The 13,327-nt window shown below is 37.7% G+C and overlaps 1 protein-coding gene across 14 annotated transcripts in view; it reads right to left on the reverse strand.

Annotated features, from left to right (window-relative positions):
- Window positions 1-13,327, reverse strand: part of TRPS1 (transcriptional repressor GATA binding 1) — a 261,462-nt gene that overhangs the window by 198,477 nt on the left and 49,658 nt on the right. For all 14 annotated transcript variants that reach the window (XM_055313978.1, XM_055313984.1, XM_055313988.1 and 11 more), the window contains one exon: window positions 12,053-12,981. In XM_055313978.1, coding sequence (XP_055169953.1) covers window positions 12,053-12,981 — 929 coding nt within the window. The remainder of the gene's footprint in view (window positions 1-12,052; window positions 12,982-13,327) is intronic.

Here is a 13,327-nt window from a genome sequence, read left to right on the forward strand (position 1 = left end):
TGAGAGATGTCAAAGCCAGACTGTATAAGGATATTGCCTATTCGCCCTTCTAACCTAGCACTTCAGTGACTAGAACAACTAAAATTGGCCCTGAGATGTAACAATATTGTAAAATTCCTCCATCCATTTCCCAATTCACTAGAGGTGTTTTCAAAACCAAATCAGGTCATTCAAATGGGATTCCATCAACTCTGATACTTTGTTTTGGAACTTCAACTTGAATCAAAAGGAGCAAATTCAGAAGTATGCCATCCCTCTCCAATGTGAGCAAAAAACCAGTATGCAAAAATGTTCTTGCTTTAGCTACTACACTGCTTCAGAGCTGTTGATATTCCTAATATAAAATGTTTTTAACTTCTGCTTGTAGAACAGGGATTCCTGAGAAACCACAACACATCGTCACTGTTTCCTTGATTTTGCAATCTCCAAGCCACACAGTCCATGTCTACACTAAAGGGGCTGAATGAGGACCACTTATAGGCCTAAGGAATCCCTAAACATGATTTTGAAGCGAATCAAAATAATTAAGCATCATAGCATCCCTTGCAGTATTTGACAAAACCTTTAAAGTCAAAAAATCCTACTGACTACTATCAGGTGAAGAGACCAAGAAAGAAAAGTAAACAAATAAAAACAAAACAAAAACTGCCAGGATAGAGTATTGGTTTAGGGTTAACTAAGTTACTATGAAAACTGCATTAAATCTTTTAAGTTGGTGGTATTTGTGTGTCTACAAGTTGTATTTTTTACCCAGGAAAAACCAGCCAGCTCCATTATTTAAGATTATTACTTAAGATGCTCTTTGAAAGGGATGCCTGGGTGGCTGGGCGGTTGACTGTCTGCTTTTGGCTCAGGTCATGACTGGGGACCTGGGATCAAGTCCAGCATCAGGCTCCCCACAGGGAGTCTGCTTCTCCCTCTGCCTGTGTCTCTGTCTCTCTGTTTCTCTGTCTCTCATGAATAAATAAAATCTTAAAGAAAAAAAAAAAAGATGCTCTTTCAAAAATCACCCAAGAAAGCAAACAAGAACACAAGGATCTCATTTAATGACAAGAACAATAATATTGACACTTCTGTAGGTTATCTACTTGCCTCCTTGGTAAACAGCAGAACTCTTAATTATTTTTTCTATCACTTAAAGCTAGTATAACCAGCTTAAAGCTAGTTTTATTACCTAAAGCTGGTATAGCCATTATAAAAATATGGAAAAAATTATTAAAAGCCAACTCTGGGAAACATTGCTACTTAGGGTTTTATTCCTTTCCTCTTTCAAAACATTTAAAGGTTACCCTTGTGGCCACGTTTACCGTCTTTGTAAGAGATGTACACTTCAGTCATGTTGAAATAAACATGCATATCATTTAAATGCAATTCTAAAATAAAACATTATTATTTTAGAAGACCATACCTAAGACTTGTGACTATATTCATTGTATTTTCATTACCCATAAATGTTAACTTTAAACAATTCTTTCCTAGGTTAAATAAAAATACACAGCAAACCATTATACCAAATAAGTGTTTGCAGCAACAGTTTCTTGAATCTTAGAGTCAGGAAATAGCACTTACATGTTCAGAAAGAGAATTATTTCAAACTTTTGAGATGGTTGAACCCAAAAAGAAATAGAAAAAAATCTTACCATTCTCTAGCTATAACTATACTAAAAAAGAGATTATAAACAGAATAAAGAATCTAAGTTTCAATCTTTTTTCTTTTGCGAACCAGAATTACAATTATAACCTGCTAATCCAACAGTTCCCTTGACATGGATATCCGTATTTTAAAAATTCTTATTAAACTGTAAATTCTATTTGGATCCAAAATTACACCTATTCATTCATCTAATCAGTAGCTATTGAGTATTTAGTTTATGCCAATCTCTGGAATAGATACTGGAATACAGCAGTGCATAAGCTACACCACATCCCTGCCTTTAAATTATTTACATTTGAAGATCAAGATTTGTAGATAATATCCTTTATTCATTTGCATTAATCTTTACTTGGATTCATTTGCTCCCAAGGGAAATTCCAGAAGTTAAAGTCTGTGCAAAGACACATTGTTTAACCCCCTGGCACCTCCAAAACCGTGCCATCTTACAGGATTATTGTGAGGATCAAGGGAGAGAATGTAGCTGAAACTGATTTGTAAACTCAAGATCAGTGCTGTCCAACAGAACTCTCTGATATGATGGAAATGTTCCCTGGTCCACCCCGTTCAACATGGTAGCCATGAGCCACATGGGGCTCCTTGATATAGGGCTAGTGCAACTGAGGAACTGATTTAAGTAATTTTTATTGATTTTTTCATTAATTTAATTTGAATTACCTGAAATTTAAATAGCCCCATGGAGCTAGTGAATGCCATGTTAGCCAGCATATTCTAATAACCATATGATTCATAAGAATGGGATTATTATTTAATAAAATGAACTATCTAATTTAATTTCTCCTGCTAATGGGATGAAAAGTCTAAATAGGGGGAACATGGTGAAGTCATTCATTGACAAACCCATATATTTGTCACTCCTGGGTTCTTAGCTGTAAATGTACAGGTTCGATTCTGCTGTTACTAAGCTAATGCTTCTGTTTAACTTCCTTCTTGGAATGAAGAATGATATTTTATTTATCTGTGGAAGTAAGCAGGGGCTCAATACACTTGGGTTGAGTGAAGTCACTGTGGGAGATGTGAGCACAGATGAAAATATCCCACCAAGGTCCCCGACCTACCTGGGTAAAAACACAACTGTAATTCATACCTCTCTTATTAATTCAACAAGACATATTTGGGCTTCTTCAAAAAAAAAAAAAGACTGAACAAAACACATCTTTCACTCAAAAATATGACTATGGAGCCATTTGTTTGTGAATTATAGTTATACAGAAACACCCAACTTACCTATTAACAGCATGAAAAAGAGCAGATTTTAAGCTATTTTTTTTTTTTTTTTACCATTTGAAGACTATGATGGCTTTTTATTCCATTTGAAACTTAGTTTTAAAAACTATTCCTATGATGGCTTTTTATTCCATTTGAAACTTAGTTTTAAAAACTATTCCTTCCTGGGATGCCTGGGTGGCTCAGCGGTTAAGTGTCTGCCTTTGGCTTAGGTCATGATCCTGGGGTCCTGGGATTGAGTCCCGCACTGGGCTTCCCATACGAAGCCTGCTTCTCCTTCTGCCTGTGTCTCTGCCTCTCTGTGTGCCTCTCATGAATAAATAAATAAAGTCTTAAAAAAGTATATTCCTTCCATGTGGTATGTTTCATGGCCTTTGTTTTCTAATTTATTTACGTACGTCTCTTCACAAAAATGTTTCACTGCAGAAGTTAAAAATATCAAATGGCTGGCTTTTTGCAAGGTCTTTAACCTTAATTCATTAATTTCCTTCTAATAATACGGAACAAAAACTGGTAAGAGTAATATCTAAAAGAATAGGTCAAAGGAAAAGATTTTTTGAAGCCTCAGAACTCTTGAAATGACACTTCAGGACATGTACTTATTGTCAGGGGAACAAAAAGGGTTGTTTGAACTAAATACAAACTCTTCCTCAGATGTGGTTCATTTTCAAGTACTATAATTGATAGCAACAGAGACAATTAGGAGGGTACTAATTTAAGGGGACTTGAGGTTATGGGCTGATAGTCAAAAAAGTAAAACCTTCTCTTAATAAAAAGCTAAGTTGCTAAAAATCACTGCTCAAATAACTGAAGTTACAAATAGCTTGAAGAAATCTGTCAGGGCCGATCTTGGCTGAAAATAACTATAGTCAGAATGAATGTGCTAATCCACATAGGGCACGTTTCTGCATTGTAAAGTACTTCAAAACACAGTGCAGAATACAGAGCATGCCGTGGTGATGGACCTTTGGTGGAGATTAACTGTTTAAACATTTCAATAACAAATCTAATTAGATGGTGATCTCCTTAGTCCCATGCTATCACAGCCTACTCCTGGCATTCCTGGTGTCACTGCAATAACTCCCATCAACACCCTTTCCCAAATAGGTAACAAATTCCAAATATTTTTTGAATTATAAGAGCTAATTTTTTTTGGGGGGGGAACCAAAGCCTAAATTGGGATAAGGAGCAATTTTAAGGGTAAAATAGTACGTATTTTAAATTATGCATAATTTTTATTATGAGCTTTTGGATTACAGCCATCAACAGTCAACCCCAACTGACATTCTCACTTTACTCAGTAGAATACTGAACTAAGTCTCTACAGTTATTTGGTATTTGGGTTGACAGAAGACCAATAAATCTTAGTAAGTCTCAAGAATTTGGGGGAAAAAAAAGTGTTTTGCAGGGGGGCACCTGGGTGGCTATGCGGGTGAGCATCTGCCTTTGGCTCAGGTCATGATCCCTGGGATCGAGTCCTGCATCGGGTTCCCTGCATGGAGCCTGCTTCTCCCTCTGCCTGTGTCTCTGCCTCTCCCTCTCTGTGTGTCTCTTATGAATAAATAAATAAAATTAAAAAAAAATGTTTTGTGGGGGAAAATGCAAAACAAAACAGCAAATGCAATTAACCCAAGTGGATTACAAAGCTGAATTATCCACAGAACTCCTCTCCTGCATCTGACCCACTCTGCCACTGGCTCATAATGGAGATAGGGAAGAACTGAATGTTTGTTCTAGAGAGTGTCTTAAATGGGAAAACAAGAGTATGGAATCACTGTGGAACATCCTTTCTCTAGGGAAGAGTGCTTTGCTGCATGCCTACTATGTGCCAAACACAGATGATGCACATAGAAGTGATGGGAGTCCAATACCCTGACACGTCTGTGGTCTGATGCAGAAAGCTCACAAGTAAACAGATGACAACGGTAAAGTGTATGTTTCTGCTGAAAGACGTACCAAGTGGCAGGACAACACAGGGGAAGAGAACCTAAGCAACACTGACAGGCCAGCCAAGGCTTTCAGAAGGAGGCAATAACCAAGCTCTGAACCTATGAGGTGGCATCTGAGCAGAGCCTCAAAGGCAATGATATGGACAGGCTTTTCAGGTGCGCAGGCCGCAGAGTGAGTAAAGCACAAATGACAGTGAAACAGCTGCTCTGGGAACATGTGAAGGGAGAAAGAGGTGAGAGAGAATTTGGAAAAGTGATGTCATACTGGAGCGAGAGAGTGCTATTTAATTATACAAGTGTAACTTAAAGCATAGACATTTTGTAGAAAGTAGACCTATCCTTCCTACAAAATGTAGGATGGTGGCTCCAGAAGCAGAATTTTAAAAAGTTAAATAAAGGAAGGAAGGGAAGGAGGACAAGAGGGAGGAGGAGAGGGGGAAGAGGAGGAAGGCGGGAGAAAAGAAAGGAAAAGAAAGGGGGGGGGTGGAAGAAGGCAGCGGGGGTGGAGGCAAGAGCAGAAGAGAAAGGAAAAGGAGAGAACAGAAGGGATCAGAAAGAGAAAAGTAGTAACTAAAGAAACCACGAAGAATTTGCTAAGTAAACATGAAGGGTGGGGGCGGTAAAAGCATAAAGCAGGGAAGGCTGGAGCAAACCACTCAGTTGTGGGGGGGGGAGGGGAGATATGCACATCAGAAAGAAATGCAGGGTAACAGGGCACTTCCAGCCCCACCGACTTGGAGATGGCAGCACAGAACAAAGGAGAGTGGGGGGACATGAAGGAAAGAGCTAACAACTTTAGCTTCATGCATGTTGACTTTGAGGTGCCAGTGGAACATAAGGTGGAGCCACTTATCGGCTGGAAAAACAGGTCTTTGAACAAACCACTGTTTATTACAGGATCCCCAAATATGTTACTGGACTCATGAAATAATTCAGGTGCTCTTTAGTCTGACATCAGTGGGTCATCTAAGTCCCTCTGCAGCCCATCCCTCATTTCCAGAATCCAGGAAGACCACACAGCTCCGAGCTTCCTCAGGGTATGCAGGACATGTAAATGGGACACTCGAAAGGCATTCTGGTGTCTTCTCTGCCTCATGTCCACTCCTGTACTGACTCACAGGCAAAGAATAAAATTTTAATTACAAAGCCAAGGAGAACATAAATGGGAGCCGGATGCATCTACTTAATATTTAACCTTCACAGGAAAACCAACCCTTGGATTGTGCCTAATCAACAGAAGAGGAGAAGAGAACTCTCTGGCCATACATTAAATCATAAATTCCTTCAATAAAGTCCTCCAATTGAGGGGAATATGCACAAAGTCAAATACATGGATAAACGGTGGCTTCATTTGGAGGATGCAATAAAGCACTGCATCCTTAATTGATTAAATCAAAATCTGGCCCTTCCCCATTCTATCAGGACTAGTTACTGTAGCAAAAGTATCAGCGAAAATGAATCACAGTAATAATAAAAAGACAAATCAGCAAAATTAATTTTCTTTTCAATGATTTCAATTAATGAGTGCAAATAAGGCAGCATTAACAGCACAGGCTGAATGAGAGACAATCTCAGAGAAATCACTGAGGTTCTCAAATTCAATGTGATTCACAGAGTATGCCTCAAAGAGCCCTCGTGCACAGAACTGTACCTCCTCCCTTACATGCACTTGGCCCATCTTCCATTGCCTTTGTAGTTGAAGTAAACTCAGGCTTGTATTTGGGAAGGTCATATATCATAGCGGTTGTGAAGACTGGTTAGCATACGCAGTACATGCAGGTTAGGATACACAGTACATGCAAACAAGATACTCTAAAGGCATTCTGGTGTCTCCTCTGCCTCACACATTTTACTCGCAGGTAAACATCCCACTTACCCCCCATCCTTTACACAACTCTGTGACCTTGAACAGGTTACTTTAATTCCTCTATGCCTGCTTCCTCATTAAAAAAAAAAATAGACATAATAGTGATGTCTATTTTAAGAGTTTTTATGAAGATAATTAATACATGTAAAGAGTTTAGATCTACACATGCACGTAGGAAATCCTTAATAAAGGTTAGCTATTGCCAGAAGTGAATCCAAAACAGGAAGAAAACCCCAAAAGATACAAACAATTTTGATTATACAAGATGAAAAAAGTATGGATCAAATTACAAGTAATACAGAAAAAGAAATTTCACATTTGGCTTCCAATTTAAATAAAGCAAGGTCTCTTCTGATATTCCAAAAATGCCCAACACTTACTTCAAACTTTAAAATTATACAATGAAGAAATCAAGAGGTCTGTGGTCTAATGATTCTCCGAAACAGACTCCATGAAGGAAATCAGAAAATGAAAGGGAACTACTCCCTCCAAACTCTCCAGGGGTTAGGCACTACTTATAAATCCATGCTTCCAACAGCTGCATGTATGCTGTAATTACAATGACCCAAGAAACAAAATGCACTGACTAATCTGCCGACTTGATATGGTTAGCAGAGCAGGCCATTTGAGGATGATTTTTTTTAACTTTTTACAACATTTTTATTAAGAGTTAGGTAATGCTAAATTAGATTAGATGCACTAATGACCATGATTTCTTCTTCTAAACACCCTGCCTAGAGAGAGATACTGATACTCAAGAAAGTGATATGTGTTCTTTAAATGATAGCAAATAAGCCAAAAATCAGAGAGACACTGACAGTTATCACACTGACCCTCATACAACAACACCAAATGGAGATTTAACCAACATGAAGGCAGTGAAGATGGTCCAACTACTCTACTCCACCGGGGGTGGCTTACAGTGTCAGCTCAGTCATCTCCATGATGAAAATGACCTGGGAAATGCCAGCACTTTACTTAGCTTGATGGCCTTAGGGTGAGCATATGTTTTATTATGCACACTTTATTACCTTTATTATCAGAGACACAGACCTGAGAACAAGTATGGCTTCATATGACAAACATTCTGTTCTCTACAGACAGTCTGAAGTGATTAAAGTCTCATTCACCAGTTGTTCTCAAGTGCGATTGTTCTCAACTCAGAAAAACAAAGAAACAGAACCTGCTAAGATCTACAACTTCCCTCCTACTCCAGATCAAAGGAAACTCCAAGGCAAAAAATAAATATTTGGAAGTAAAATTCAGGAAAAGTCAAAATAAACCAAAACGAGATTAATGTTATCTGGTTTTTTTTTTTTTTTTTTTTTTTTTTTCCAGACCAAGCTGTTAACCCCCTGTTCAAATGAATGTACTGGCATATGTTAAGTATCTATAAATCTCACAGAGTTAAATATGTTGAAAATACAAATACAAAGGATGACTTCCTATCTCTAAAATCTGTTCTTCCTGCTTCTAACATGACATATTGTGCAACTCTGATAAAAATATTTATAGAACAGAAATGTAGTGCTCATAGCTCAAACACAAGACAATAACTGGTAAGTTAACAGTAAGATTTTTCTACTAATCTTAGAATTTCATTAAAGGCCAAAATAAATTTAGTAGCTGGAATCCCATAGCTATTGGAGTCCTGAATAATGCCAAATAACAGAAAAGATATACTAAAATGGAACAGCAACATGGACATCATGAGCATTTATAAACTTGTGATAGGTTAAACACTTTCCCGTGGGAAGCACATTTTGACAGGACTCTGACTTTTATAACCTGATCTAAGGGCTAAGAGCTCCCCCATAAAGATGATGCAAATGCCCTAATGCACAGCACATTAAGCCCTAATGAAACAGCGAAGTCGGTTTAACAACTAGGCCTCCATTCAGCAATGGTTTAAATATAAGCATAATAAAGCAGATTAAAAAGAAAGAAGCTGTAATTACTTTTTGAAGAACTCAATCTCTTGTCCTATTATTGGTCTATAGGTGAGCCTCAAAGTCTGAATACTGGCAATAAAAATTACATGAAGGGCTTACCAATCATGTCACATCCATTATTTTGAAAAATGTAAATGCAACAATTGATAAAACACACAGGTAACATGTAAAAATTGAGAAACTAACACCGGGTTGAGTCAAATAGGTCTGAGCTAGCCATTTTATCTTTTCTTGTTTTTCTTGCTAAATAATTGGCATCCCTTCTGATTTCAGGGCTGGGCATACTTCCTCAAGGTATGGGGCCTGGGGGTGGGGAGAATTTGAATTCAACAGGCAGGGAACACTGGTCTGGTTTTATAATGCTCCCTTTAAAGTGACATTCATTATCCAACTGGGGCTCTATCTAACTCGGCAGTATAAAGAAACATTATTATTTGACACTATTTTTTTGGAAATATGTAATTCCTTGACTTTCTTATTTGTAATAAAATTTACATGGAAGTGAATATTGTCATTGCAAGTATGTCTAAACTTCCAATTATTCCCAAATACAAGTCAAATAACCTGGACTTGGAACTAGAAATCTTAACATTTGTTTAAATTATCTCTTTGTCCCAACTGTATATCTCATGTTTGCAACCAAGTCAGTTCATATTATTTAAAACCATCCATGTCAAACCAAAATATAGATCAAAGCCATGGAGTTCTTAAGTCCTCTCCTTCTGGCTTCTGTTCCTTTTTTCTTGGCCTAAAATGTCATAAATCTATCATTAACCACCAACTGTCCTGAATGGTTTAAAAAAACAAAAAAGCCAGTTTAATTGAAAAAGATTAATGAATTGGTCATCTATTACTACAATTAGTTTAAATTACATACTTATATAAACAATTCCTGAAATTGGATGATTATTGGTCTGTGATACTGATATTTACCAACATCTTGTTATCAGAATACACACAGCTATTAACTTCCTACAAATTTCCAACAGAACCGCATTAAAGAAATTCTACAGTCAGCATTTTATCCTGCACAGCCTTTAGCCCCCACACAGTGCAAGAGCCAAGGAAAGAAAGCTCTCCAACGACAATGCAGCACACAAACACGTGTGGGGGAAAAAAGGGAATTTCAGATGTGCTTTTTATTCAGCTTATGCATATAGGGAAGCCGTTCACTATTTATTTCAGCATAAAAATATTAATAAGTCATTTATCTTTAGACATGTTTCTGCATCAACATCTGGCCTCTGTGCAAAATACTTAAGATCAGCGTTTGGCCTAAAAGTATATTTAGGGTTCTCTTCCTCATTTGAAGAAAGTTAACACTCGTTAGACTTGTTTCTAAGTCCAATTGTTTCTTTGAAACCATCATCTGCTTTTTCCACAGATTGCTTTTTTCTATTTTTAGCCTTATTATTTCTCTGGAAAAAAAAAATTGATCTTAACAAGATTATCTTCCTGCCTATTTCCTACCACTTTCTGTCTTCTTTACTGGAGCACTTGGTAGATAGTCTAGGATCAGCTGTTTTATTTCTCCTTCTATTAGTTCAAACTCAGAGAGCTCACACATCTGTTTTATTTCTAAAATCACTGCCCAGGAGAAGTGTCCAGCTCATTCTACCCAAACATAAACTTTACTATAAATAACTAAGAACCTAACAAATAACTGTTTGGGGGGAAATGGAAGTGTGTTTAAAACTCTGAATTCTTCCAAACCCTAGGCCTTAGTAATCTCGATTTTAGAGCCTTCCTGACAGCGCAGATCAGCTTCCCTCAGAAGTTGTCCCCAGAGTGAACAAACTGAAACGCCTGCCGGAAATCCAGGTATTAACATCATATTACTTGCTAATTATAAAACACCATTTCACATACTGACATTACTCACTTCTAACCCTTTTATCTAAAACACGTATTTGCTTTCCAATCATGATTTGACAGCAGAGTGTATCTGACATAAGACAGTGAAATGATCTTTAATAAGACAGCAGTTCAAAGCATGCAGCTTTCATGCATAATAACTATGTTGGTTTAATTTGCTGCTCCACAGAAATAATTCTATTTGTGGAAATTCACAAAGTAAGATGGAATTTTTAAGAGCGCTCTACAAAGATGAAACTGGCTTTTTAAGAGTTCTTTCTATCTCCCTTAATGTGATAAGATTGCTGTTCTGACATTTTTAAAGGCTTGGAAATTTCTCCTCTGATTCTTTTTACAAGTACTGCAAAATATGTTCACTACCTATTATTTATAATTCCTTTGCCTGCCTTTCTTAATTGGCACCAGGTCAATAGAGAGGTCTAGAGCAAACGTGCTAGAGCTATTGAGTTGATAAAGATGACAGATATTTTAAGGGATTTAGGAGGTCAAATAAGTATGATGTAATTTCATTAGTTCTCTGGTACTTCTTCTAATCATTCCTAAAGAAGGTTAATATTACACCTAATATGTTTTGAAATCCCCTGGCCGAATAATACAATAAAAACCTACAGACTGTAACAGAAACTAACACACTTTCCCAAGCTGACAATGAGTTCTGACTATGATAAAATTGCTAAAATGAAACGAATACATTACTTTAGAGTCAGTTCTGCATTTCATTCTATTTGAAATCGTACGTTTTTTTTTTCATTTCACATATGCCATAAACTAAAGACAGAAGAGTAGATCAAAAAGGTATGCCACTTTTAATAAAAGCAGAAATCTAAATTACTGCTAAATGCTTTCATAAATTACTATTTTCCTTAAATGCAGAAAAGAATGCTTTATTGGCCCGCACCAAGGTCATCCTGGTGTCCCGAGTACTTACAATCACATTGACTTCTTTATAATCAACGTAAACTTTTATTTCCAAGTTTTCATCTGCAATTATATTGCTTTTTTCTGGAGTATATCTCTGCAACTGTCAATATGACCCAAATCTAGTCCAATTTGATGTCAGGCTGAGTATAAAATCAAATCCTAATGCCAGACATTAGGAAAGATCCCCACTGAAAGAAAGACGATAGCAAAGATTTCTAAGCTAAAACTAGAACAAAGCATAAACTCCTATCATGTGGAACCATAGAGATCAGTGCCATTTTTGGAAGACTGGGAAAACATCAAATTACCATGAAATATTTCCAGAAATATGAAGCCTAGCTAATCCCATGAAAAGACTTCTCCCAACCAAATAGAAGGATTGAGATAATTTTCCATGATAAGAGATGAAAGACACCTCTGAATACCCATTTGGATAAAACAGCTATGGAGTGTGTCCACATCTCTCCCGCTGAATCTAGCAGGCCACCCCTTCGGTAGTGGAAGCTTGATTTTAACATGCGTGTAAGAATTCACATTTCATTACTGATAGCTTTTCCTGTACAAAGAGGTAACAGTACAAAGCACAAACCTGTACATCATAGGTCCCATTTAGTAAAACAGGCCTTGAAGAATTGATGTCCTGCAGCACACCAGAAAGCACGGAACGGTTGACCTTCTGGAAGTCTTTGGAATGGCTGAACTGCACCATGTTATGAAGGGCCAAGATTTTGCTGTCCAGCTCAGCATCCTGCCTGGTGCGGTTATGCAGTCCTAAATGATACTTTCGGAAGTGCTTAATCAGATCTGTGGGGTCATTGCCATAGTAACCATATCCACAGATATTGCATTTAAAGTCCTGAAGCTCTGGAGACAGAGGTGCCGGGTCTGGGTTGTCATTTACCAGTAAGTCAGTTTTGGATTTATTCAGTCTTACACCCCCATCTGAAGGCACTTGTGGGTTTTTTGAGGCCACTGAAACTGGGCTTGAGCCTTGACAATTGGCTGGACCACTCTGCGCTTGCCCTGTTTCCTCGGTAGCCTTTGGTGACATCTTATGATCTTCCTTTGTCTCCAATGAGTCCCCTGATGGGGTGCAGGCCATATCTTGAGGGTCATCTGCCTCTGCTCTTTGAGGAGACTTCAAGGGCTCACAGACTCCCCCAGCAGCTGGAGATGAGAAAGCCAACATATTTCTATCTGTCACCTCATCATGCGGATGCGAGGGAAGGTTTCCTCCTTTACTGGGGCTTTCATAATTGAAGCCAGCCTTCTCGCTCAGGACTGAGCTTTTTAAGCCCTTCTTGCTGCTAGAGGATGGATCTTGGCCATGCAAGCTATGTTCCTCCTTATTATTCAGTTCTGCAGCATCACTCTGATCTGTATTTTCTGACATCTGATCTGCAGAAAATTCTTTGTTCTTTCCAGATACCTTGCTTTCTGTACCTATAGGCTCCAGGGTCTGGCCCTCGCCTTCGCTAGCAACGTTTCTCAGAGGGGGGTTCTTTTTCCGGACCATATCTGTAAAAATGCAAGGAAAGGACATACGAGGTTATCTGAAAGCTGCAGATATGTGATCTAATCTAGAGCATTTTACTTAGTCTATCTGAGGCTTTTTAAGGTGCATATAAATAAAACTTCCTCTAGGAAAAAAAAAGTTTTAAAAATAGCAAAAAACTGAGCCTTAAGCAAATGTTTACACTTAGAATTATTTTTGTCATAGAGAGGCTCATTTACTCTTTTTAAATGGTTTTATGAATACCAAAATATTAATTCTTATTAGCTTTACCTTTCCCATTATTCTTGTTTGCCAATTATATTTTTTGCTTATTTTCTTCAGATATATAGATACATGCTTATTTATAAA

The sequence above is a fragment of the Nyctereutes procyonoides genome, unplaced genomic scaffold (assembly GCF_905146905.1).
Source record: "Nyctereutes procyonoides isolate TBG_1078 unplaced genomic scaffold, NYPRO_anot_genome, whole genome shotgun sequence".
Classification (NCBI taxonomy): domain Eukaryota; kingdom Metazoa; phylum Chordata; class Mammalia; order Carnivora; family Canidae; genus Nyctereutes; species Nyctereutes procyonoides.